The 27,953-nt window shown below is 38.9% G+C and overlaps 1 protein-coding gene across 2 annotated transcripts; it reads left to right on the top strand.

Annotated features, from left to right (window-relative positions):
- Positions 1–829: 829 nt before the first annotated feature.
- On the top strand, positions 830–27,953 carry LOC137265575 (uncharacterized). Of its 2 annotated transcripts, none has more exons than XM_067800995.1 (8): positions 830–850; positions 6,629–7,737; positions 7,947–8,005; positions 17,204–18,323; positions 20,275–20,943; positions 22,549–23,024; positions 23,662–23,879; positions 25,931–27,953. In XM_067800995.1, the coding sequence occupies exons 2-8, from the start codon at positions 6,630–6,632 to the stop codon at positions 26,034–26,036; spliced, it is 3,756 nt and encodes a 1,251-aa protein (XP_067657096.1). In that variant the 5' UTR covers positions 830–850; position 6,629; the 3' UTR covers positions 26,037–27,953. The 2 variants fall into 2 exon arrangements, with proteins under 2 accessions (XP_067657096.1, XP_067657095.1); XM_067800994.1 differs by lacking the exon at positions 830–850 and adding an exon at positions 2,072–2,196.

Below are 27,953 nucleotides of genomic sequence, written 5' to 3'. Positions count from 1 at the left end.
GACCCCCTCATTCACGCCGTAGTTGTATGTGGATACACAGAGGCAACTCGGGACGAACTGTGGTTAGGCCTAATCAATGTCGGACCAATTGAGTTCAGCGTAAAACTTCACAGCATGAACCCAACTGAACTGACTGAGTGCTTGCTGTCATGTACAACCGACTTTCCCCTAATCAAAGAGGACCTGACTGAGTTTACAACTCTGTGTGTAAATAAAACAGCATGATGTACAAAACTGTGTTCCACTCTATGTCACTCGTGTCTTTGACTGATTAAATTCAAACGCGAGATTAGCTCAAATGTGTATGAAAATTCTAACATAAGTACATAAATACTGCTTTCTTTCTGTACTCTTCACCATGGAGGAATAAAAGATTATATATAGTTGTTGAAACCACGTTTTCCCCAGTGCTGGGGGAAATTTAGTGAATCGTTTGAACTCCGATTTCGCGGGCTTATTTCTTTCCGTTTTTTTTCAACTTTATAGGTTGAATTGACATTTTTCTGATTTATTTCGGTAAGTGCATACCGAAAGGTATCAGAATCTGTACAGTTGTGTTTTACGTTGCATGTGACTTTTAAGACTGTCTACCTCTCTCTTGGTAGATAGCAAAAAAAAAAAAATCAGTTGATCAGTATTAGAAAATAATAGAATCCACTTCTCAGCGCAGGTGTACGGCATAGGATAGAACGCACACAGGTGTGAATTTCTTCTTTGATGCAAGGGTTATCTCCCTGTAACCTGCCACCCGATAAGTCGGTGTTATGTCCACCACTTTCAGGACACATGTTCGTCCTGCTCATCCGATTGTGTAGAAGGGACCATTTAAGCAGGTTGTGTGCCACACCAGGTAAGGGTATGGAAGGAACTGGACAAGTGAATATGACACACAAAATGCCACATATCAGAGTAAATTAGTTTGGATTGCAACATAATGAACCTGTTTGATATCTGCCTCAACCTAGCACTTGGTAAATGAATATGATGTAACTCGCAGGACTTGGGGGATGGGTGTCAAAGTGTTATCGCAGTAAATAGTTCCAAGTTCATGAAAGCAACTTGAACAAAGGAAAGACTTCCATTTGCAATAACAATCACGAACTAAACCGAAAGAAAAAGTAGGGATTTTATTGGCGTATTATAGGAATCAGTTTAGAAACGATCGAGCGAGGTGGGGCATTAGAATTGTATTTGGGCTATCATCTCATACTGCCATCCCCAACTTTATATATTTATCATTCTTTACATGCCTTCCCTCACCCCATCCACGCCAGACTGAAGAAATAAGTGATTGAATGTGACGACATTTTGTGATGACCACGCCTCCCTACAAACACCTAAAGGCCGATATTAAAGAAAAAGAGGACTTAGCGATTTCAAAAATGGAGACAGAATGGAAAGAACACCTTTAAACATGTTCAGGAAAAATGCAACACTTGTATATAATGATATCTTTTTAAGTGTTCATAAAACTGTGAAATTATGAAATTATAACATTCAAACAGAACATATAAGCGTAGAAGAAATGGGCGATACATTTTTATCTTAAACTGACAGTCACTTTTAAGGTAGATGGTAATGATGGCTGTGCTGACAGTTGTAGGGATGAGTCTTGTGGATGTGGTGCACGTGGTGTACGTGGTGGTTGATTGTAATGATGATGATTGTGAAGACTGCGGGGGTGATGATTATGATGTAGTGTTGGTTATGGCTGTAGCAGTGGTTGAAGTTAGGAAGAACAACAGTGTAGCTAGTAATAGTCATCGATGTGGTGATGGTGTCGCTATCGAGTTACCTGTCACTTCAGTTTTGATAATGAACCAGGTGCACAACTGTCGAGATCACTGTTGCAATTCCATGTGTTTCCTGGTTTCAATATCCCACAATAGTAACTGTTCCATATTCATGTCATTTTACATGTAGTGACTAGCTTATCTAACCACCGACCTATCTTGGTAGATAGCAAAGTAAATCAGTTGATCAGTGTCAGAAAATAACACAATTCAGTTCTCAATGTGCAGCACAGGATAGAACGCGCACAGGTATGAATGTCTGCTTTGATGCAAGAGTTATCTCCCTGTAACCTGTCGCCCGATAAGTCCAGGTAATGTCCACCACTTTCAGGACAAACGTTCGTCCTCCTCGTTCGGTTGTGTAGAACGGACCACCTACTACACAGGGTGTGTGCCACACCAGGTAAGGGTATGGAAGGAACTGGACAAGTGAATATGACACACAAAATGCCACATGTCAGAGTATATTAGTTCGGATTGCAACATAATGAACCTGTTTGATATCCGCCTCAACCTAGCACTTGGTAAATGAATATGATGTAACTCGCAGGACTTGATGGATGGGTGTCAAAGTGTTATCGCAGTAAATAGTTCCAAGTTCATACATGCATGTACCCACATCGAGGTTGTTTGTTTAACAAACGTGAACAATGAAAGATTACTATTTGCAATAACAATCAGGAATTAAACCGAAAGAGAAAGTAGGGATTTTTTTTGTCGTATTATGGGAATCAGTTTAGAAACGATCGAGCGCGGTGGGGTATTAGAATTGTATTTGGGTTATCATCTCATACTGCCATCCCCTACTTTATATAATTATCATTCTTTACATGCCTTCCCCACCCTTTCCACGCCAAACTGAAGAAATAAGTGATTGAATGTGATGGCATTTTGTGATAACTAGGTCTCCCTACGAACACCTAAAGACATTATGGATAAAGGAAACAGAAGACTTAGTGATTTCAGAAAACTTGGAAATAGAAGAGATAGAAGAGAAAGAACGTTTTAAACATGTTCAGGAAATTTGTCTTGTATTCAAGGTGCCAATAAAAGCATATAAAAACACATGATTTAAAGTATACATACACAATATCAAACTAATCAGAATATAATGATGAATCATAAAGGTCACATGCAACGTAAAACACAACTTTGCAGATTCTGGTACCTTTCGGTATGCACTTACCGAAACAAATTAGAAAAAATGCCAATTCAACCTATAAAATTGAAAAAAAAACGATGAATAAAAAGCCCGCGAAATCGGAGTTCAAACGTTTCACTAAATTTCCCCCAGCGTTGGGGGAAAAACTGGTTTCAACAGCTGTGCTGCGCTGCGTCCAGAACGCATACGCAGTGAATAGGTTCGCGGAGCTTGAAACAGTATCGTGAGCAGTAGTCTAATCTTGGTTGTGTACACAAACAAGTAAATAATCTACTCGTTACGTAAAACAACTTGTTGGTTGTGGTAAGCAGTCTTTGTCACAGAGAAAGCTCAGTGTCTGGTTTATTCACACCTATATGTCTGTCTGCCTGTCTGCTAAAGACAACATGCAATACACAGCTTCAATCATTGGCCACGTGCAATTTGAGCTTAACACCTACCAGACTATACGACATAAAAAAATAAGTTGATATATGACTCGTGCACCCGAGTCCCTTGTCTGCCAAATTATGTAATTAGGCACGTGTGATACACATGACATGTTTTTATGTCTGTGGGTTGCAACCAAACTACATTCATTTTTTCGGATGAGTGGATCTGACGGAAACTGGTGCAAACTCTTGTCAGTTTTAAGTCCTGCTTTGTACTTGGACGAATGACAGATTCCAGCCACGCAGTTGTTTACCATCTCTACTGACATGATTTTTTATTGGATCGAGCGCAAATTCAGAGAACATGTATTTTCCAAACCCAACATCTCTATATACATTCTTCATGGATAACGACTTCTTTTCGTGTATGTGATTTTGTTTGACAACAGTATATGAATCCATACTGAAAAGACGCATCAAGACCACAAAAAGAAGTTGTTATCCATAAAGAATCTTACTTTCTTGTGACTGGCTATACTTCTAAAATGCCCATCAAACAGATCATCTTTCTGTACACACAATGAACCCTCAGCATATCAGCAAATGAAACAGCCAATCGGAAGCCGTCGTTACACCTGAGTGCATATCCACCCGCTATGACTGGGTTCGGTCTCCCGAGGGCTTCGTTTCGGGTGAAGTAAGCCCAAATACAAAATATTGCAGTTTTGAATCGCGATTGTACGCTTATAATTGTGTTTATTTGTTTTTATAAAAGCAGCAATGTATATGATATGTCATGAATAAGTGATAAATGTGTTTTAATTAGACTTGATTTTTATGGCTTCATGTGACCTATAACAATCAAAGTACATGATATAATAATCACCCGTGCCTCATCTTAGATTTCACTATTTTTATTGTGTATGGGACAAATGATTTGAAGCTCTATTAGTTTTTTAATGCTTGATTTTGAAACAGCGGCCAGAAGGTAGAATTTAATAACATTCATTTAAAAAGTGTGAATGACCGCATAAAAGCATTGCACTGACCTGAATAGGTTGAGGTCGGTCAATTAAGGCCTCAACCCACTTGAAGATGTCACTATTTACGTCCATGCTGAATAATCTTCTTACCATCAAATGTGGCTGGATTGTGTTGAAAGCAGATGAGGAGTCCGCAATCAGGATTCTTACATAAGATTTTGAATTTTCTAGATGAATATAGATCTTATGCAATAGAGAAATGGGTGCATCTTCGACCCCATGACCGGCCCTGTAAACAAACTGTAGGAGGATCGATCCATTTGATGTCGAATATTTTGCTTAATAGTTCCAGATAATTTGCTTAAATCAGTTCATGATTATTGGAGTATGAACCATTTAAGGTTTTGACTATGGTATCTGGCCTAGTGAAAGGTATATTAACGTATTTTTGTTATTTTTATGGTTTCAAACAGAAACCGGTTGCGTAAGAACGTTCTACTGTTGTACACTTTTAGCATGACGTCACTACGTCTGCCCCTCTTCACGATGGATGTCAGTGTCCATTGCCTCGAAGAGCCTCCCATTGTAAGCTACTCCGTAGCACCCCGTTTCTTGGTTTGCAGTTGCTTCACTCAGATAACATCACTGGTGCAAACATTGTGTTTATGTTTTTAAAATGGATGTAATGCCTCAATTCGACTCACAATTAAACAGCGACACGGCAACATTCGCAATGTTTACATTCCCACAATATTGTAGAATGAATGAATTCACGTGTTTCTTATGAATGGAAAAGTAGTTCCGTCACAACATGACGTAAATGAGAGGTCTCGGTTATCCAGTCAAATAGTTAGAGTCTAAGGTCAAGTCGTTACGACACAGGTCAACGCGATTCGACACTCCTGTGACGTACGAGATTAATATGCAACTACCCATACATTGACCACCGGGGCAATAAATAGCAGTATTTGTATATAAGGATAGGTTTTAAGTGTTCATAAAACTGTGAAATAATGAAATGAAAACATTAATCTAGAACATGTAAGAGTAAAAGAAAGAGAGTATATTAACTGGACAGTCAGTGTTAAGGCTGATTGTAATGATGGCTGTCTTGACAGACATAGAGATGATTCTTGTGGAGGTGGTGTTAGGGTTGTTGGTAATGATGGCTGTCTTGACAGACATAGAGATGATTCTTGTGGAGGTGGTGTTAGGGTTGGTGGTAATGATGGCTGTCCTGACAGACATAGAGATGATTCTTGTGGAGGTGGTGTTAGGGTTGTTGGTAATGATGGCTGTCCAGACAGACATAGAGATGATTCTTGTGGAGATGATGTTAGGGTTGTTGGTAATGATGGCTATCTTGACAGACATAGAGATGATTCTTGTGGAGGTGGTGTTAGGGTTGTTGGTAATGATGGCTGTCTTGACAGACATAGAGATGATTCTTGTGGAGGTGATGTTAGGGTTGTTGGTAATGATGGCTGTCTTGACAGACATAGAGATGATTCTTGTGGAGGTGATGTTAGGGTTGTTGGTAATGATGGCTGTCTTGACAGACATAGAGATGATTCTTGTGGAGGTGGTGTTAAGGCTGATTGTAATGATGGCTGTCTTGACAGACATAGAGATGATTCTTGTGGAGGTGGTGTTAGAGTTGTTGGTATCCGATGGCTGTCTTGACAGACACAGAGATGATTCTTGTGGAGGTGGTGTTAGGGTTGGTGGTAATGATGGCTGTCCTGGCAGACATAGAGATGATTCTTGTGGAGGTGGTGTTAGAGTTGTTGGTAATGATGGCTGTCTTGACAGACATAGAGATGATTCTTGTGGAGATGATGTTAGGGTTGTTGGTAATGATGGCTATCTTGACAGACATAGAGATGATTCTTGTGGAGGTGGTGTTAGGGTTGTTGGTAATGATGGCTGTCTTGACAGACATAGAGATGATTCTTGTGGAGGTGGTGTTAGGGTTGTTGGTAATGATGGCTGTCTTGACAGACATATAAATGATAATGTCAGGGATGAGTATGAAGAGGTATTGATTATACCTGAAGTGGTCAAAATAAGAATTGATTACAGTGGTGATAGTGGTGGTCATCGGAGTGGTGATCGACTATCGAGTACATATCGAGATCACTGTTGCAATTCCATGTATATTATTGCCACATGAATAAATGATTGCGAAAAAATAGGTCTATCCCGAAATTATGCAGTTCAGAAAATGACCAGCTTAGCATTGTGAGGAACCATTTGAACAGAAAGTTTCGTCTTGTTTACCTACTTACACATAGCTAGTATCTTTGCTTTTTCTTACAGGATGTCTGAACCTCAAGAAAAGGTAGATGTTGGAAGCCTGAAAGACACATTCCTGGAATGTCCCGTTTGTGTGGAACATTTCAACCAGACTGACCGACGTCCTCGTCTCCTCCACTCCTGCCTCCATGCCTTCTGTACACAGTGTCTTCAGCAACTGCTCGACAAGGAGGGGAAAGGTCAGATCACATGTCCGTTATGTCGCCAAGTCCAAAACGTCCATGGACAGGCTGACACACTTGAGATCGATGGCCTGAGGGACAAACTGGTGGAGTTCTTGCAGATCAAGCAGGATAAGAAGGCCCATTGCAGTGAGTGTCCTGAGAGGAATGAGGCTGTATCACGATGTCAAGAATGTCACAGCAACAGTGACTTTGTACACAGACGCCATCGGCTTAGCAGAGATCATGTCATCATGTCTCTTGGGGATCTCATTGACCAGCCAATAGCTTCATTTTCAAAAAGCCATTTTTGTCCTAAACACCCGAAACACAACCTTGAATTCTACTGTGCAACAGAAGAGAAGCTATGTTGTGTCTCCTGTACAGTTCTGGGCCACAAAGGTCATGATTTGCAGCAGCTGGAAGAGGCGTCAGCTGCAAAGAAGACACAACTGGAAACCAAACTCGCTGAAGTTCATAGCCATGCAGATCGTTTAAGAAACAATAAGAAACAGTTAAAATGCCAAGAAAAGCATATTGAAGACACAAGGGAAAAATCTTTATCAGATATTAACACCATGTTTGATCACTTCAAGACCAATTTGGACACGAGAAGACAGCAACTGATGACTGATGTAAAACAAAGAAGTGCCCGTTTGTTATCCATTCTCCAAAAGAGCATGGAATCTACTGACCAGACTTTAGCGCTTATAGACTCTACTGACACATATTTTGCACAGGCCAAAGAGAAGGCTGACATTGTTGAGATGCTACAGATGTATCCTGCTATAAACAGGACTCTGGAATCACTGATCGGTGCACCTACCAGTTTGCAGCTGGGTATTGAACAAACCATGCTAGACATCATGTTCGTGCCACAAGACGCTTCTCAGATAGAAACATTGATGACCAATGCTGGCGTTTTATCAAGACCCATGGAAACCCTTCAGGGTGAGTATTCCTTTATATGATCATACCTTATTTATCAGGTTCTGGAGGTATGAATAGCTTTCTGTACTTCTCAGATTCTTCTGATCATCATCAGTATATAATGGCTATAAAACGTTCATTGAAATTTACTGTAATAGCTGCCTGGAGGTGAAATCATGCATAGATACAGCATCTTATGCCTTGTAACCAATTCATATTCTTTGTTCCAGATGCAACTTCTGTAAAGGAATCATTGGCCTCATTTGAACCGGAGACCCCTTCTACAAACGTAAGTTCATGAATAATGTTGCATTGGCACTGGTTGTACTATGGAAAAAAGACTATGTGTATGTTATAAAACCTGTCGACGAAGGACAGTAAAACAACTAGAATATCACAATTGAAATAAAAACTAGTATGGAAAGTTAAAACTACTATCACTATTTGGACAATACAATATAAAAATCAGGCTATAGATCGCCAACAACAATAGGTAGATAACCAGACTTGGGACCATGGGGACTTACAGTACCTTTGCTACCTACATGGACCCTAGTTGGATTTACACCATCCCTTCAGCTGCTGACGATTGTAAGAAATGTTAGCCACAATTAAAATACAAGAATACTACGTCTAAAATACTGGTGAGTTTAAATTTACTTCAAATGTTTTGGAACTTACGTACCATCTCAGCAGGACAATAATTTTACAATACTTCAACCCACTTTGAGGTCACAGCCACTATCATCTCAGTTACCAATCTAAACTACCAATAATAAAACACGTAATTATTTACAAGTCGTATAGCAAATCTAATTCTTATAAAAAGCAATAATTGAATAACTGACATTATTATTATGGTATATGTAAATGTTCAGTTCATAGTTAACATTTTCAATTTTTTCCTTATCATGACTCATGTTTATTGCTTATCGCCGTTCTTCTTTCAACCTTTAAGCCGAAACTTGTATCCTTTCCAGTCCCCTGAAAGGGAACATCACTCACCCACGAGAGTAGCCTCCCTTCTCCTGCCATAACGGTCCCATGTGGCCCAAGTCCAGCTCTCACCGCTCCTTCATCGCCCAAGCAGACGGTTGGGTGGTCATATGGGTCCTTTTTGTGGTGTATGTCCTTGGGTTTTTAGCCCTGTTATTCTAAATTTGGTTTGGGTTTATCATGATGTATTATATTATGTAAAGGTCTACTAAATTCTGTATTTTACACTCTGTTGTAAATGTTTGTTTACCGAATTTGGCATGTCAGCTTTACATTTACGTTTACTGCTACGCCTGTAAGGGACATGAACTCTAGTTCGCAGAAGCATTAATCGAGCTTTAAACCTCGTCATCTGAGAGAAAACATTCGTCTCATAGCAGTTCTTCATCTGAGACGTTAGGGGCCCGAGAGTCTACTGACAATCAGTGCCCTTCGCCACGGGCTACTGCTGTGTCCAAGAGTTTGTGAAAGAGTTCGAAAACAAATCTACTTTAGCTCCACCGCCAGAGACATCTGAGGAACAGTTTCAAACTCTCAACAGCACATATCGTCACCTCATAGTCGTCATCAGCGAAATACATTGACTACATTGCAGACTTGCTCGAACCCATTAACTTTGAGGTACCCATCAGTGGACTGGAACTTTTGTGGCTAGTATTACACGACAAGTACACTTAGCCATACAGCAACGTTTACTGGAGAATCAACAGTCCACCGATGTGGATAACAGATCGTGTACCGGTGTCTTTGCCAATTCGCACCTGGAACTTGGCCGAGGCATATCATATTGTGAATGAGAATTTAGATACTTTTTACGATCCCACCAACAGAGCTGATACCTCAGTTTTCGTCAAACCTCAAGTCAGCATTCGCAAATGGAGCTAGACTTCAAGGTCACCATACGTTAGCATTTAATGCCAGGACATTTTCTCTACCTAGTATGGAACCGTTCGTCAGTGCGCTAGAGATTGACGACGAGTTTAATGGACTCCCAAGTGTCATAGCTACAAAGTGGAAGATAGGAAGGTGGCTAATCTAGATACTACTGCTAGATACACGTTCAACGAAGCCTTAATCAACACCTTTCAGAACCCCAAAACGGAGATAGAGAGAGACAGAGAGAATGATATTATCAGCACTCCTCACGCAAAATAAAGATAAGTAGTTCATGTCAGATCATCTGGTGTCTACATCGGCAGGATTGACCTTATTTGATCGACAAGGACTGCTCTCATCTAGCAAGACTATTATAAGTTCTTGTTGTGTCAACCTTGCGCAGCATCTACATTATTTGACGGCAGCATGAGACCAACATGTCGAGAAGTCTTCCGGGACAGCAGAGATGCTCATCAGACCAAAGCAGACAGTGGACCCGTGAAGATACGGGGTAGAATAGGCCTTCAGCAACCCATTCTTGCCATAAAAGGCTATTATGCTGGTTGTAAGAGGTGACTGACGGGATCAGGTGGTCAGACTCGCTGGCTTGGTTGCCACATGTCATCGGTTCCCAAATACGCAGATCGCTACTCCTGTTGTTTGTCACTGGATTATCTGGTCCTGACTCGATTATTTACAGACCGGCGCCATATAGCTGGAATATTGCTGAATGCGGCGTAAAACTAAACTCACTCACTCACCCAAATGTGCAGATGGATGCTCACAGCACCTTATCCATCTACCTTGACGACGGCATTCAGGCGCATCAGCTGGCAGAGCATTTCAAAGATCAGCTAGAATTTACGACCCAATTAGACCCATCGGAGGAATTGCAGTTCCTCGGAATCAAGTTTGCCAACCACAAAGAAGGGCACTGTAGTCCCAGAGGAACGGTGGGCGAGCATACAGACCGCTACTGATAAGCGATTCACAGAAACTGTTGAGGCTCCTCATGCAGGGGAGGACTCCGATTACGTCTGATTCAACACCTTTTAAAGACAGCCGACAGGTGATACTCATTCCTTCAGCATCTGAAAGAATATCTCCTTTGGTGGACAAAAAAGTTGAACTTAGTCGATGGAACTTGTAAGAGCCGACATTCATTCTACAGCTCTTTGCAGGGATGAGGAAAACACTTCAATGAGAAGGTTATATTATTAGTTTGGTCCCCAAATGGGTTGAAAATGCACAGAAATTCAACTAGGATTCAAGGCAGTTATCGAATCAATTCAACACCGGGCACATGTTACTGAGAAGTCAAGTTCTCTTGATTCACACAAACAACTTGACAGTAGTGTTTTACATAGACCTACAAGGCTAAAAAAGATCATCACAGCTATTCAGACTTGTAGACAATCTCAACTGATGCCACAGTCCACGAGCAAAAAACATATTAGCAGACGTCCATCTCCTACGAAGTGGATGTTACACCCGGAAACATTTCAGCAGATAATTAATTATGATCATGGCCGTCCTCTCATAGATCTGTTTGCAATATGTTTCAGTCTTCAAATTGCAACGTTCGTCTCACCAGTAACAGATCCACAAGCTTAAGCACTGGACGCTCCTGCCATACCATGGGAAGGACTAAGTGCTTACGCATTACCACCACCGATTCTACTACCTCAGACACCACGCAGGATCGCCCAGACTAAAGCACTACAACTGATTTTGGTCGCGCCCTGTTGGCCACCGAGAACTTGGTTTCCTGACGTCAAAGGAGAACTAACACTAGATCTATCAAACTGGCAGAATCTACTGATCCACCCTCACACAAAACTACCTCATGGCAGCCTTGCAGGGTTCTGGCTCCAAGCAACATGTAAGTGTGAATATTCTTCAGGTCTGCGAAGGCAATCACACTATATTTGAAATTTCTATTCGTAACCTGTATGATTTTAAATGGAAAAAAGAAAACATTGATTAGTGTGCTACACATAAAGGATTCTCGGCTGTGAAAGTTACACGTCTATGATGTAGCAGAATGTCTATACCATCTCAGTCGATTAGACATGTGAACTTCTACACTTTTAACATATTTGGCTCTGATCAGCTCAGATATCACTATGAAAACGGGTTTTAAATTAACCAAAGTACCTGAACTTGTCGATCTCGAGATCATTTAAACTAGAGTATCAACAGCAGACTTGTAGAGCCCCAGCATCGGACCTCGCCATAGTGCTGCAACACCTCAACAGCAACGACTGTAACGACAGACACATCGTTTGAATCATTCACTCAGACAAAAAGATATTTCTCCTCGCTTTAGCTACAGCAGAGAGAATGTCATAAACACATGCTTTCGACTTCGACACAACAGAACATACTGGAGTCCACCATGATGGGACTTAATAGATAAGAATCAACTACCTGGTCAACCAGATGGTCAGTTCCACGTACCAGCGTTATCATCAGTCCTCGGACAACTTGATGCAGGGGACTTGTCCCTTTGTCCAGAAAGAGCTTTGTGAATTTATATAATTACTTACAACGGACAGCAATAAGAAGGAGAAAGTTGAACTTCGCTTTATTCTACTATCACCCGCCATGAGTGTGGGAATCTCTCAAACCAAGATCTCATTCTGGATCAGTGTCGTCAGTTGGACTGGCTCCACCTGAAGCCTCAAACCTACACGAAGTTAGAGCATTAGCGTTTCGCTCTTAGTGGGAATCACTCGATATCACTTATATATCTGAAGGCTGCTTTGGGAAATATGACCTGACCACTAACAACTACCTACGAGACATTTCAGGCATCCACCAGTTCGTTACACTTGGAGTGGCACAACGACTTATGATTCCAGCTAAACATTGAGAGACTCAACCTGGTCACGCTGAGCCGCTGACGCTAGACAAGTCACCCATTGCCACCAGCAGAGAGTCCTTGTTCCCCTGTGTTACTGGATAAGTCAGCACATGAGTCATGTAAACCCAGTTGAGTAACAGTCCTAGTTTAATTTACGGGTTGAGATGCAGTTTCGGTAACAGTCCTTGCCTTAACATATGGATCGTTTTGAGGTAACTAGAAGTTCTAGAGTATCCGATTATATAAAATTCACAAAATCTACAGAGTTAAGAGAGGGTGGTTTACAAACTTAGTCATTTAGACAACTAAAATACCGCATAAAGAATTCCCAGGGTGTATGCAATCAGACTGTATCAATTGACAGCGGCAGTGAATTCGGTTAGGTGGCTGACCCACCACCTGTTCCATCGGATCCGTTAAGCAATAAACATGACTCCGGATAAGGAAAATATGTAATTTTGTGATAAAATTTTATACTTATTCTGACTCATGAGACAAAGCTCTCCCACCCGCCCCCCTTCAGCATTCAAAATTATACTTTTGAAGACTCGCTATTAGCAGTTTTGTATCATTCGTGTGAGTATTTGTTGGATCTGATGCTTGTTGCGAATGCTTCTGTGGCATCCCCCTCATCTTTCATTGTAATGCGAGAACAAATAAATCCATCAACAAGCTGCTTCTGAATTCACCCCTAAGCCTGCTATCACCTGGACACTGTTCCCCTTAAGTTAGGTACCGAAGAATCCCCTGGCCATGAGGCCTCATGCTGAAAGTTCCAGGTAGAGGAACACTTACCTATTCTGCTTGTGCTATGGCCGTCCAACGTTTGGCGATGTCCTGAACTTGTCATTGTCAGACAGAAGGAGGTAGAGATACTGAAATGATTCATAAGAGACTTCCACAGGAAAAAGGATCTTTGAGGAACAGTTACGTGCAGAGCTAAGCCTGCCTTTTTTATCCCTGCCGCGCGTTTAGCGCGATGCAGGGATATAGTATTAAGCTCCGTTCGTGTGTACGTACGAATTAAATATCTTAAAGGGGCACTGATGCGGAGCGAATAATGTTTCTCGCCAACAGTCTAATTACGAAACCAAGCTTCAAATTGGTCAGCACCCGCTTCCTCGACCGTGAGGACCACGGGGACTGGACTCCTGATCACATTTGCCGAATTTCTTCACCCTAAACAGTCAGGTAGCCCGAAGCCCATTATATACCAATATTTAAAAATATCCATGGTATTCATTATCTGATTGTAACAAAATATCAAAGCAGTGTAGTTGATGGTATGGTGCCTGGATGGTATGGTGACTGATCCAATTTGATCCTCTTTCTGTGTTTTTAACCTCAATATTTAATCATGTCATGTTAAAATATGATGTCTACAGGCACGTAGCAAGCCATTTGTTTCATTTAAGTCTGAAAGATTGCAAAGCTTTATATTGAGATAGTTTTGAGGGGCTGGCCCAGCTGTCATAGCAAAAATCATACGTAAATTTTTTATTTGTTGTAGCATTTAGCAGAATCCATATGAGAGAAAACACACACTAGATCGCGTTTGTGTGTCAAATAGGATCCACATTGGCAATCTATACAATGTATAAATGTTGCTGTCACGTTAGAAATTTATTATAAGTATAAGCAGACCGTGTGCTCTTTCATAAATTTTCAAAATCATACAAATATGACAATAAACTAATTAAGGTTATGAGACAAAATACAGAGACGTACATTGGCTTCGATATTTTTCCGTCCTAATACATGTAGTTTTTGACCATTTCTACCACTGGCAGGTGATTAACCTTCAAAGTGTTTCATTTGTTTTCATGATACAATGAAGTGAAAATGACTTCACCTTAGTTCATCTGTCTATAATCAAACTCTCAATTGCGCATACGGACTACGCAGCAGAGGTCACGAACCAGTCACAAATTCTGGGATATCATCCGGGTACTCACGGGAGAAAAACAATAACAAAGGTTTACACCAGTCTACACCAGTCAGGTTTGGTGACCTTGACCTTCTTTTCACAGGGAGACTTTGTCACAATACAAGATGAATAAAGCTAAGGCAGAAATGTAATAAATGCGATTTATTGCAAAAATTATACATATGTAATGGAAAACAAAACTATTTCCAATCAACCTCCCAAATCACTCTTTTTTCATACCGCATTCCTCATCAAACATCGTCCTTGCACACAATCACTCCTATACACGCACTCTACGACAACAACAACAGCAAACAAACAAACAAATAAAAAAAACCAAATAACAATAGAACACTACATTTGTCTAATAAATCTGTTTTACATTGTAATAGAACTCAGTATTCACTGATGTATTTGCTGGTCAGTGAAATGAAGCTCCACAGACAGGTCGAGGCCATGGTAAGACTTCCGCCCACATCCCCCTATTTTTTAACATTGAGGAAATAATTCTTTGAGAGGCAGTTTTTGAAGCTTCATATGTTTTTCAATATGTTCAGATACAATTAAAGAAACATGTTAAAACTCATCATTATCAGGTGTGTAAGATATATTCAGGTGATTGCACAGAAAGAAATTTAAGTGGGGATACAGGTGGAAGTCTTTCCTCGGCACAAGTCCCGGGCACTATGCGAATATCAAAAGAACATTTGATATACTTAATCATTAGATGTCCACTAAAATATAAGTTTTACAAACTCAGAATGATATCATACCTTACAGGATAAATATCACAGCATTAAATTTTACTTAGAATGAGTGGCCTCATGACGTTGTGCAGACGTTAGCCTTGGCATGCTATGCGTTTCAGTAGCCGTGTAATTTTTTCAACGATCGCAAGGGCAGGGGTTGAGCTTTCCAAACTACAGTATTGTATGGCATTCATATGTTCTGTTTCTCTACACCGAATGCACGTGCAACAACGTGTTGCACGTCTCAAGGACGAAACCACGGAACGGGGGACGTGCATACATGTTGGATCCATGTCACTAATCTCTGAGTTTAAATCCTTACGTGTCTACACAAGTTAGGTAAAGTTAGATTTTGACTTTTTGTATGCACAGTTTGCCTAGTATATTAACTGGAACTATTGTCAGTGAGTGAGTGAGTAAGTTAAAATTTATCGTCACATTGGCAATATTTCAGCCATATCGTGACGAATACGGTTAATTACAAAAATACATATTAAGTAATTGCATATTGTAAAAACCTGTCAATGGAGGACAGTAAAACTAACCAGAATATCCCAGAGAAGAATGTGGAACTAGTAATTAGATTTAAAACAGTTTAAGTATAGAGGACAATGCAATATAAAAATGGGCCAGCAACTGAAGGTACGAGATCACCACACCAGCATCGAAATCGTTGCCGGCCCAGAGGCCCAGCGCCGGTTGTTGTTGTATCGGGTCGGCAGTTTCAAATATTTGCAGGCCCTTGTGACCCTCAGTAAATTATCTAAAAGTTTTCTTGTTTACAACAGGAATCTTTCCCACAATGTTTTCATTACGGTCGCGAATCATTCATGGTCCATCAGGTTACGATAACTTTCAGTTTCGATTTATGGTATTTCAGGGCTTTGCACTTGGGAATGTCCACAACAGTCTTTAACAAATAAAAATTTCTATCTGCACCATATGCTTAACTAATTGATTTTTCAAAAATAGGGTAAACCTGTGTGCAGCGTAGTCTGTTATGTTTTTATTTGTTTGACTTTATCAAAATGGGCCTACAGATTTCATTCAGGGCCGGTAGAGTTAACGCCTGCAAGCAAGAAGAGAGTCAGAAGAGATAATGTATTGTTTATATTTAATATATTTAAGTGAGTGAGTGAGTTAAATATTTTAACAATATTTTAGGCCAATATTTCAGCCACATCGTGACGAGAACGATTAATTGAAAATACACATGAATAAAAAGCATGTAAAAACTTGTCAAGGAAGGTTAGTAAAATTAATCACAGATAAGAATGTAAAACTAGTAATTAGATCTAAAACAGTTTAACTATACAATATGAAAATGGGCTATAGATTGCCAGCAACTGAAGGTAGATCACCACTCTAGGGACCATGGGGACATTCATTACTTTTGCTACCTGCATGGACCCTAGCTGGATTTACACCATCCCCTCAGCCATTGGCTTGTATGCAGAGAATAAGCCATACATTAAAATGATAAAAATGCTAGAATTAAAACCTGGAAAACTTAAATTTACATCAGTTGGTTTGAGACTTACGTACCCTCTCAGGAGGACAATAATTTTACAGTACTTTAACCCCCTTTGAGGGTACAGCCACTAACAAATTGAGTTACTAATTTAATATTCCAATTATGAAATATTTATCTATTTACAAATCAGTTAACAGATCTAATTCCTTTAAAAATGCAATAATTAAATGTGAACTGGTATTGTTAAAAAGATCCTTCATGATTTGTCCCTTGTGATGGAATACTCAACATAGTGAAGCAAAATATGCTTGACCGTGATTCTTTCATTACAAGGGATACAGAACGGAGAATCCTCACCTTTTAGTACGTATTTGTGTGTGTATCTTGTGTGATCAATGCGACATCGTCGCATCATAACCTCTTCAAATCTGGACTGACAACCCAAGCAGGTGTAACCAATATAGTGTTTTATTGCATGTAATTTATTAATACCTACTTGAGAGTCCCACTTCTTCTGCATCAGATCACGGATGTAAGATCTAATGTCGGCTTTGCAATCAGAGTATAAAATAAGAACTTGTTTTTTTTTTTACTTTTAGGTCTTTGGAATATGCAGGGTGAAACTAACACCTGTTGTCACTAAACACAAGGACTGGATTTCAATAAAAAGAAATCTTGAAGAAATTGGATTAAAAATACATTCTTTGAATCAGCATTTTTATGCAGAAGGCTCTTTTTCATCCGTATCGAAAGCACACGAGCAACTAAGTAACCCAGAACCCAAACCTATTGCCTTAGGATATGAGAAAAGTGTTCATCAGACTGTCCAAAACATTACTGTTACCGATGCACATTTTGAGGCAGTTTCGCATTTCATTGGGAAAGCAGAATTAGAACGTTTCTGTGATGTTGAGGAAATGCCCAGTTACCAGAAGAAGATTTGGTTTATACCTAGACAGGAAGACCAAGAGGAAGCTCTGATATTACAGCAGCGTATTCAAGGACTGATTCAAGATTCAGTAGACCTGTCAGTGTTAGACCAGACTGAGGTTTCCAAACGAAAAGCACTTGGCGTTGAAAAATCAGCCATGTCAGCAGATACGCATGATGTGTACATCAAGTATGACGAAGACAAGCATATGATGATCATGTTTGCTGAAGACTGGTATGCAATGTCCAGAGCAAAGAAAAGAATAATGTTACAATTAGGTCTAGGAAAAGTGGCTTCTCATGGTAAGTGGAGGTTTGCAAATCAGTCAGATACAACCTTGAAAATTTCTGTGAAACAAAGTGAAAATACATCATCATTTGTAATGGAATCAGGTGCTGCTGCAGCTGAAGCCCGAAACTTTACCGTGAAGGTTTACAAGGAAAATATAGTAACTTTAAAAGTGGATGTGATTGTCAATGCGGCAAATGACCAACTGACGCATGCTGAAGGTGTTGCTCGAATCATTGCAAATGCAGCTGGCCAGAAGCTGCTTGATGAAGGGAACATCATTGTTCTACAGAAGGGAAACATTCCAGTAACAGATCTTGCAGTGACAAATTCAGGCAATCTACCGTGTCAGAGGGTTTTCCATGCAGTTGGTCCCAGGTGGATTGACTATCTCAACAAGGAGAAGTGCCTAGAGGATTTGTGCTGCACCATCCTCAGATGTCTTTGTGAAGCTGTCAACAGATCTTTTGAGAGCATTGCATTTACGTCAGTTAGTTCATGTAAGATGACATTATCTCTTTGGTATTGATTTGCAATAATAAAGGCCGCATATTAATGGATGGGCAACTTATTTATTATATCATAATGCAGCAAAGTCTTATATTGTGTCATGCACAAGTGACAGTGGTGTAAGAATCTGTGACATCACATAAAAACATAACAAAAAAGTTGTTAACCAATTAGTGTCTTTCCTTTATCAAGTTGAAATTAGTCTGTAACATATTATAAGAGCGTCTTTTTTCAAGGTTTAGAGGTTTTCAGAAACATTTTTTAAATATTTGTACTTAAACAAGTCACTTTATGGAATCATTTATTCTTGGGAAATGCTTGCAAAAACTTAGATTTTCTTTTGAAGTTTTGATGATTTACCTTTCTCAATTTTATTGAAACTATCTCAGAATATAATGAAGGAACGAGGTTTCAGTGACACACAAAAACTAGCGCAAACAGTTTGCTTATAAGAGACAAAGTGCTATACCAAAAGAATTAGATCATATCATTTTCGCATTTTGATTTCCAGAAGAGCTCTTTAACAAATTTTAATCCCCGTTTGACCAGCCATGGCTGTATTTCATTTACGTGAAATGTAAAGATTAATGAAATTTCCCGTTATAAAATTTTGAGAACATAGTCATGATCGACAACTTCCTATTCTTCTGTCAGTAGTTTAGAACAATCATGATGTAAAAGATATGTTCTTCTCTATGCAGTCATAGATTATAAATTGTTTGATGTCCTGTAATATGTTGTGTATATGAATGACCATGTATTTGCCAGAATCGACAAAGTTTAAAAAACAACAGAATTGAAATTGTGTACATTTTACATCATTGTGAACATAAAAAATGATGTATGATGTAATTATTCAAGCATTATATGGACATTTTGATGAACTGAAAATAGAGGAAAAATATATACATTCAGAAATATGCCATATGAGAATTTTTATAGGAGTTGGTGAGGTGATGTAAACCATACTGGACCTCAGACATAATTTAGGCTATGCTGAGACATGTGAATCATCTATGTAAACACATCAATGTAGAATGGTTCTGTATATTCATTAGAAAATGTAATTAACATCAAATAATTATGTATGATCTATGTATGGAATTGTAATGATCTAAGTATGAAATTACCTTGCATGGAATCACAGTATTTAAAAAACATGAGGTATCACATGAACAAACCCCACACTGATCCATCAGATAATTACAAATTAAATAGAAATAATACTGTCAAAGACCGAATTGTTTTTAACTCCTTTGTAAGGCATGTTTAGAAGTTGGTGAATCAGATAAGGACAAAACTTTATGGATGAGCAACTTTTTTTTAATCTTTAACCTTACTTGCGAGACAACGATACAAGAAACTGTATCGAAACGTCATTCCAGCTGATTAAAGAAGTTGTTCATCAGTAGAGTTTTGTCCTTATCCAAATTGTTTTGTTTAGATTATTTGATTTATGGTCATTATTGTAATTACTACAAAACATATAAAATGTGGAATTACACACCTCCAGGAGTCATATTTGTGACATTTCTGTTTGATTCTGTAGTGCAAAAAGTGGGAGATTATACAAATTTGATCAATTAAATACAGGTAAATTTACATAATATTTATGTGTTCAGTTATTAATTATTGTGATCAACCCTTTTTAGCAATTCTTATTGCTAATATAAACTTTCATGTCAAAGAAGTTTTATTTCAAAACCATTTTTATATATCGTTAATTGAAACTTTACCACTTAAACGATTTTTTGATGTTTCATATGCTATGCCTGTATTGTACTTACATGGAGGTCATGAACCAGATTGGTACTGGCAATGTGAAGGGGATATCTATTAGCAAGACTTTACAAGACTTTGCGCAAAGTAGGTGTGCAGCATCCAAGAACTGTGTTCATTTTATAGGTTTCTGTCATATGATCTCTGCTTGTATTTTTTCAGCAATTTTTGGAGTTCCTAAAGAGTCCTGTGCGAAGATGTATGTCCGTGCCTTGAAGAGCTTTGACACAGCCATACAGAGGGGATCCCTGAAAGAAGTCCACTTTGTTGATGTCACAGACGTTATGGTGAATATCATCCAAGCAGAGCTGCAGAAGAGTTGGACTCAACCAGTCAATCAGGAGAAGCTTGCCAAGGACAGAGCATTCATCATGAAATGTCTTGACCCCAGTACATCAGCATTAGTCATCACTTCGGAAGTAACCCCCAAAGAGCTAAAGGAAAAAGATAAGAATGTTGGCTTACAATGGCTGGGTAAAAGGGAAAGTGTCTCCTTGAGAATTGTAAGAGATAACATACTGAAAATTGAAGCAGATAGTATCCTGTCATGGGTAGACACTGGTTTCAGTACAACAAGCCCCCTACAAAAGCTGATGGATGGTGCAGGAGGTGATTCGTACAGAAGAGGCAGACGTAATGCTTATAAGAGCTATAAAGGATGGGGTGAAATAGCTGAAGGGACTGGGGGATCTCTGCCACAGAAGCATGTGATCTTTGCAGTAGCACATACATCACCAACAAAAGAAGATGTTTCAAAGTGCCTGAAAAAAGCCTTTGACAACTGTGTGAAACACAATTTGACTAGCTTGATACTGGTCAAACCTCCATCAGGTAAGTCCATTTTCACTTATTTTTGTAGGAATGATACTGTTTGTATTTCAATGTCTGTGAAATAGCCACTGAAGATACTAGGATGCTGAATATATTCGCATACTGAAAAATCATATACGGAATACCTTAAGGAATGTACTATTTCATGTTTGCAAAAGCTAATGTTCTGAAAAAATATTCTAAATCTAATTAGTGACTTCTTCCATTTATGCTAAACAGTTAATACTTTCAGATCCCCTACCTTTATTACATCATTGCCATAAATCCTGTAATCTGGCTGGAATAAAAAATCATCTCCTCGCTATCATCTACTCAAAAATGGCTGTCACACAAGATATTACTGAACATCAACATTAAACTTCTTAGCTTTTTAAGGCAGGAAAACCTCCCTTCTATAATGTATGTCATCATCATCTTCAACTTAGTTCTGACTTTATGAAGATCTGGGTTAGAATTAGTCTACAGCTATCCATGCTTGTCGTAAGAGGCGATTTACAGGATCAGGTGAATCCCGTAAATCGCCTCTTAGACAAGCATGGGGACTGAAGACTTCCCGTAAATCGCCTCTTACGACAAGCATGGGGACTGAAGACTTCCCGTAAATCGCCTCTTACGACAAGCATGTATAGCTGAAGACTAATTCTAACCCCTATCTTCACAAAGTCAGACTCTGTGACTTAGTTGACATTGTCATTGTATTCCATTTGTTCAGATCGGTGCTTATGCTGTTGATCACAGGATTGTCCGATCCAGACTTGATTATTTTACAGACTACTGCCATATAGCTGGAATATTGCTGCGTGTTGCGTTGAATAACAAACAAACAAACCAAATCGTTCTGTGGATGACAAATGTTTGGAAAAACATGAGGTTTCCCACCTACACCCTAGCAGCTGAGATGTAGTACACAAATGTTTTGACAATTAGCTGTGTCTGTTACACATGTAGTATTTCTTTTGATAGATAAGCAGCAGGCGCTGATGGCCAGCTGGTAAATTAAAATGTTGCAAACACTGTCTTCAGGCCAAGAGTGCTAGTTCCTAATTAAAGAATGTTTGAGTAAAATATGAGTTTCCAATCCAAAGTAAGTGTTTGATCATGATGCCACTTTTATGAAGCTAAGACAGCCTAAAGCTTCCTCCCTCCTCTTTCTACCTCTGAAGAGTGGTGCCAGAGTTTCACTGTTCCATCTAAACAAAACTTTAGTCGCAATTACTGAGTATATGACAGAAGAAATCTACCCGTTTTGAATAAGTTTGATGATCTGTTTTTATATATACTTCTAAAGATTATTGTGATGCTGGAACATAACAAAACCAATTCCTTGCGGGTGACAGATATGTTGAAAACAAGACATAAAAACAGTTGCATTTGTATCCTTTTCGAGTTGATCCTGACTACTTTTTGATCGCCCCACATACCTCTTCATGTGTTTCTTTCTAGATTCCAACCATCACTGCATTTCCAGTGATGACCCTCTAGCTTTTCCAAACTACGGTGTTAGTATAATGCCCTCTCAATGCTAGTGCAAGTTTGTTATCACTTCAGATATGTAACAGTATGCTTTCTATGGGCCTGGTTTCTCAGTGCATGTTTTGTCTTCAGCTCGTGGTGATGCGGAGCTCACGTTTATTGAAACAATAGTTGATCACCTGATAGAACTGGATCAACATGAGAGAAAGACAACATTACATGTCCAAATTGTAGAAGAGCAGAAACAAGTTGTAGATGCTTTGACAGAAAAGTTGCAGCAGTATCTTTCTTCATGTGGACTTACAGCTACAACAATGAACAGTACAGACACAGAATTATCAGTAGGGGAAGACTGTGTCATATGCTGCAATGAGATGCCTGATCCAGTGAAGCTGAAGTGTGGTCATCAGTTTTGTAGCCAGTGTGTTGACAAATGTTTCAAAATCAAGGCAGTTTGCCCAGTGTGCAAGATGAAGTGTGGTGTGATCAGAGGAAACATGCCACTTGGATCCATGACAGATAGATTTGACCGTTACAGTCATCTTCCTGGATTTAAAGGATGCGGCACTATCATCATCACATATCACTTCAGTAGTGGTAATCAAACGGTTTGTAAAATTTGAATTCAAATATATTCAGTATATTCAGTTATCATATATATTTTCAATCAAGGGCCCATGTACAGTTTGGTTTCTACTGAGTATAACGTGAATCTGATATTTTACTGTTTCTTTGAGTTTTGACCTCATTTGTGTAACAGCATTCACAAATCAGTTGAAATCCATATGTTTTGAGTATAGTTCTGACATGTTAACAGCTATCCAGTTGCATACCATATTTTTTTAAATTGTCAGTACCAGATTATAACTGTTTAAATACCTATATTGAGCATAAATGTCGAAACAGTGGTACAAATATCTATGTAAAAGGGTACATTAAAGAGAAAGTGTTTGTTGCCTAATGCAGCACAACAGTACCATCGTTAGTTTTGTGACAAAAAGAGCATGTCTACTGATTTTAAGCAAAGCATGTTAATTTCGAATTTATCTGTTGCTTACAAGCAAACTTTGCAACGCACTAGAGGTCCAGTGTTAGTATCATGGCTTTACCTGATACATTCTGATAAGATTTTTATGAAATGGGGGGACTTAGGTCACCTGCAGAAGCATGGTCCAGTTATAAAATGGGAATGTGCTCCTTGGCAGTGGATTACTTGTTGAATTCATAAGGTAGTTCATTCTTCAGGAAGAACATCCAGATCCTGGGAAGTGGTATAAGGGCATCACTCGTACAGCTTACCTACCAGGTAATGCTGAAGGACAGAAGGTCCTGTCTCTGCTGAAGGTGGCTTGGAAGAGACGCCTGACGTTCACTATTGGCAGGTCTGTTACTATGGGCTTTGATAGCTGCATCACATGGAATGAAATACATCACAAGACAAATAGAGAAGGTGGTCCAACAAAGTAAGTCACTGTGTTGTGCATTGCTTGTTATTAGAGATGGAAATACGATTGAAATGATATGTTTATTTCATAAGATGATGCAACTTTACCCATACTGCTTCTGGAGCTGTGTGAAGCCGATTGGAAGTATCAGCTTAACAAGCCAAATTTCTTGTAAATATCTAATCATGTTTTGGAAACATATTTAAAGTAATGTCTTCCCCATACACCTAAAGCAGCCATTTACTATAATGTCTTTAATTTTCAATTCAAACAATGCTGACCTTGAATAATCAGTATAGAAAAGAAAAAAATGTGACATTAGTAACATGAATGACAGTGTCATTCCCTGGTGTGATATCATATCCAAACTTTGTGATGAGGTATAAGGTCTTAACCAGTAACACCAATAATTAACTAGGGTTGCCTCAAGGGCAATACTGACGGTCTTCAGACTTTCCACACACACCAACCGTGGCTATCTTCACTTTAACAGTTTCTTTGGACGCCATCTGGATCATTCATTACAGTGGGTTTTTTTTTTAAAAATTAACTTGGCCCTGATTCAACAAAATTCCCAAATTCAGAAAAACAAAGAAGAAGGCACAGTCATCTATACAAACTACTGGAAAGACTAGTTAATCAGCCTGACATTTCTAGAACACTAATTGTTTTGATTGTAGACAGAAGAACAGAGGAGGTACGGCCTGTCATAGGTTCCCAATTGCGCAGATCGATGCTCATGCTGTTGATCACTGGATTGTCTGGTCCAGACAGGATCATTTATAGACCGCAGCCATATAGCTGGAATACTGCTGAGTGCAGCATAAAACAATATACAAACTACTGGAAAGATCAGAGCCTGAGATATCCAGAACACTAACTGTTTTGATTGTAGACCTAAAACAGCGGAGGTATGGCCTGTGAAAGGTTCCCAGTTGTGCAGATCGATGCTCATGCTGTTGATCACTGGATTTTCTTGTCCAGACTCGATCATGTACAGACCGCTGCCACATAGCTGGACTATTGCGTAAATCTCAAGTCACTCACCGTTACAGAATCGACTATTTCCTTAACGCTCATGTATTTCTGTGAACATTCAGTGCTAGGCCAGTGTAATGCAGGTGAAGAGAAACTCGAGTTCTAATTTGACTGTGCCATAGCGGCGTCAAAAATAGATATCTCTGTCAGTGCGGCGCGGGAACATTCTGTTAAAACTTGAGTTGATTCTGGCTGGAAATGCGATAATTGTGTTTCCGTCGTAATTGTGACGTAAGTATTGATTTTTACATAACCATAATGTGAAGAGAAGATGTTGCCCATTCAAGTAGCTACAGTTTGGTCCCTTAGACGATGAAATCCAACGTGTTTTCGCAGAGTTATGACATTTTTATGAACCCTACGAAAACGCGCTTCGGAAAATTTGACCAACTTTCAAGGATGATATCTCCGAAACTAGTTAAGATATCAAGATGCCTTGAACAACTCAAGTTTTCCAGGGTATGGGCTTTCAAACTCGATTGTGCTATATGCTGTTCTGGAGAAGATTTTCAAAGACAGACACCGTCAAAATGCTAAAATCTGCGAAAATTGCAGGGTTTTTTTTCAAAATGGCGGAAAATCTATCATGACGGCCAACCTCCGTTACGTATTGAATCGATGGAGAATGATGTCGTCTATATTGCTTGAAAATTTGATTCTCTTATAGTTTTAGAGTTATTCGGGGTGGAAGAAAATCACATTTTGTGTTATCTGCCCTCACCGGATGCCGGAACTCGGGATTTTTTTTCATCATATAAATTTCAGCATACAAACTATCATCCCTGAAACTTTCATCAAAATCTGCCCAGTGGTTAGGCCAGGAGAGCTGGCACAAAATCCGTACAAATAATAATAATAAGAAGAAGAATATTCGGATAATAACAGTAGGTCGTCCAGATATTCGTCTGAAGACCTAATGATATTTCACAGAATTTTGGTATTAGTAGTAATGAAAGCCAACCATTTCAGAAATATTTGTCAAAGTATTTGAGCAAGTTATCCGTTTTAATTGTACGTAATTTCCTATTCAGTCATGGCTACCCTGATGCTGATTACTTGAGAAGAGTTCAGGAGGAGCTGGCTGACCAGGGTGTCACAGAGGAGGATCTGGGGGCAACTGGCTCAACCCTTGTATAGGCTGGAACACACAGGAGGAGGAGGAGGAGCTGACTGACAGCTCACATGACAGACTTGTATTCTATTTGTACCTCACATGTAAACCATACACAGATGTACAGATGTTACTTTGAAGCATTTGAATTACTAACATGTATGTCTCCTGTATGTGTTGTTTAACAAAGCATTAAACAATGTTTTATGAGGAGTACATGTACGATATGTTTGAGATCAGAAAGGAAGAATCGTGTCAGCAACAACCGAGATACAAAATCTATTTTCCAGTTACCATCATCAATATCACACAATTAATAGTGATGATGTGATGTTTTAAGGTTTCATTGATGTATACAGATAGTTACACATTTCTTGGCAAAGAGTAGTTGCCATGGCTGTGATTTTAATCGGCTTTTTAATGATTGTTAAAGTATATTGTGAGTATTATCAGTTGCAGAAATATGTTATGTAGTCAGTAGTATTCAGGAAATAATTTCCTATTTTTTCACACTCAGTTGAATAATATCATGTTCTTTCATGAGGCATGACTGATGTACATGTACAGCTATTGTTTCCTTTGGTGATATTTTAATTTTGTGATATGCATCAAAGGGTTGATAGAGGGTAAAGTCACACATTTTTATTCCAGAGGGAAACATTGTATGATGAATTTTCAGACAGTCAACAGATATCAGTTGAACTTGAACATGGTGGAAATGACATGTTATGTGAAAAATCACAGGGTCGGTAACAGGGATAAATATGCAGAATGTGTTTCCGACTCTTTGAAAATGTGGTCCCTTACTAATATCAAATCCTTGTGAAACATGCATATACTGACTATGTAGTTATCCACCATAAACAGTTATCATGGATAGTGTACATGTGTACCTTATACTAGCGTGAATCTTCTGTCACAAATAGAATTATGAACTATATCATATGCTTCTCATATCTTTGCAGATATTCCTGCAGAGAGTCGTCATGAAAGAACTGTGAAAATATTAATGATAATTCATATTCATATGTAAAATGATCATTTCCATAGTAGATGTTTAGGATAGACTGAGTGATCCTCTGTATCACAAGTATCAATGACAGATTGTTTAATCAATATCCCAAGAATATTGAGCATAACAACAGTGCTAAACAAATGAGCTGAACACAGGACTGAAATGTGGTTACAGAAATGTACAGAATAGATTTAGAATTGATATGTTACATACTGATTGAAATACAGTAATACTGATTGCGCCAAATTCTTGTCAAGAAAGTTAATGGTCCTGTGGCCAAAGTAGCTTCCATGTCTTTCTGTTGCATCAATCCATTATCTTATTGCCATATTGCATGTATGGACCCTTGTAGAAGTAGTTTTAATGAAGTTAAAACTGCTAGGAAGAACTATTACGTTTTAACTGCGTACATGTGGTTAATGCAGCTGTATATATTGTATTTTGTATGTTGATGTTGTTTGGTTTGCTCATACATTCTGTGGTAAACTGCAACAACTGTCAGCATCATATGACAGAAGATTGATAAAGACATGGACCTTTTACCAGCTGCTGCAGAAATGTGGTTTAACATTGATTGTTGTGATTGTGATTTTGTTTATCATATAATGATCTTGTACATGTTTCATATACATTAGCATTGAGTTTGAATGTGACTGAACTGAGTTGCATGTCATTCCTTGCATAAAGTTAAAAGCCAATGAACTCATCTACTGCCATAGAATGACTGAGGTTATTATGACGAACCATGTATGTATTCACTTCCTTTACCAAATTAATGTTGTACACACCGGACCTTTTTGACCATGTCCATTAATGAAGAACTGTTTGAAGTGATTATAAAAAAACATAAATGTATTGACTCTCCTCGTGAATTAATGGATCATATAAAAACGTCCGGTGGTTGCTTCAGTTATTTGAGCAATAATGG

The sequence above is a fragment of the Haliotis asinina genome, chromosome 15, assembly GCF_037392515.1.
Source record: "Haliotis asinina isolate JCU_RB_2024 chromosome 15, JCU_Hal_asi_v2, whole genome shotgun sequence".
Classification (NCBI taxonomy): Eukaryota; Metazoa; Mollusca; class Gastropoda; order Lepetellida; family Haliotidae; genus Haliotis; species Haliotis asinina.
The sequence above is the reverse complement of the archived record's forward strand: the minus strand, read 5'-3'. Positions and strand labels throughout refer to the sequence as shown.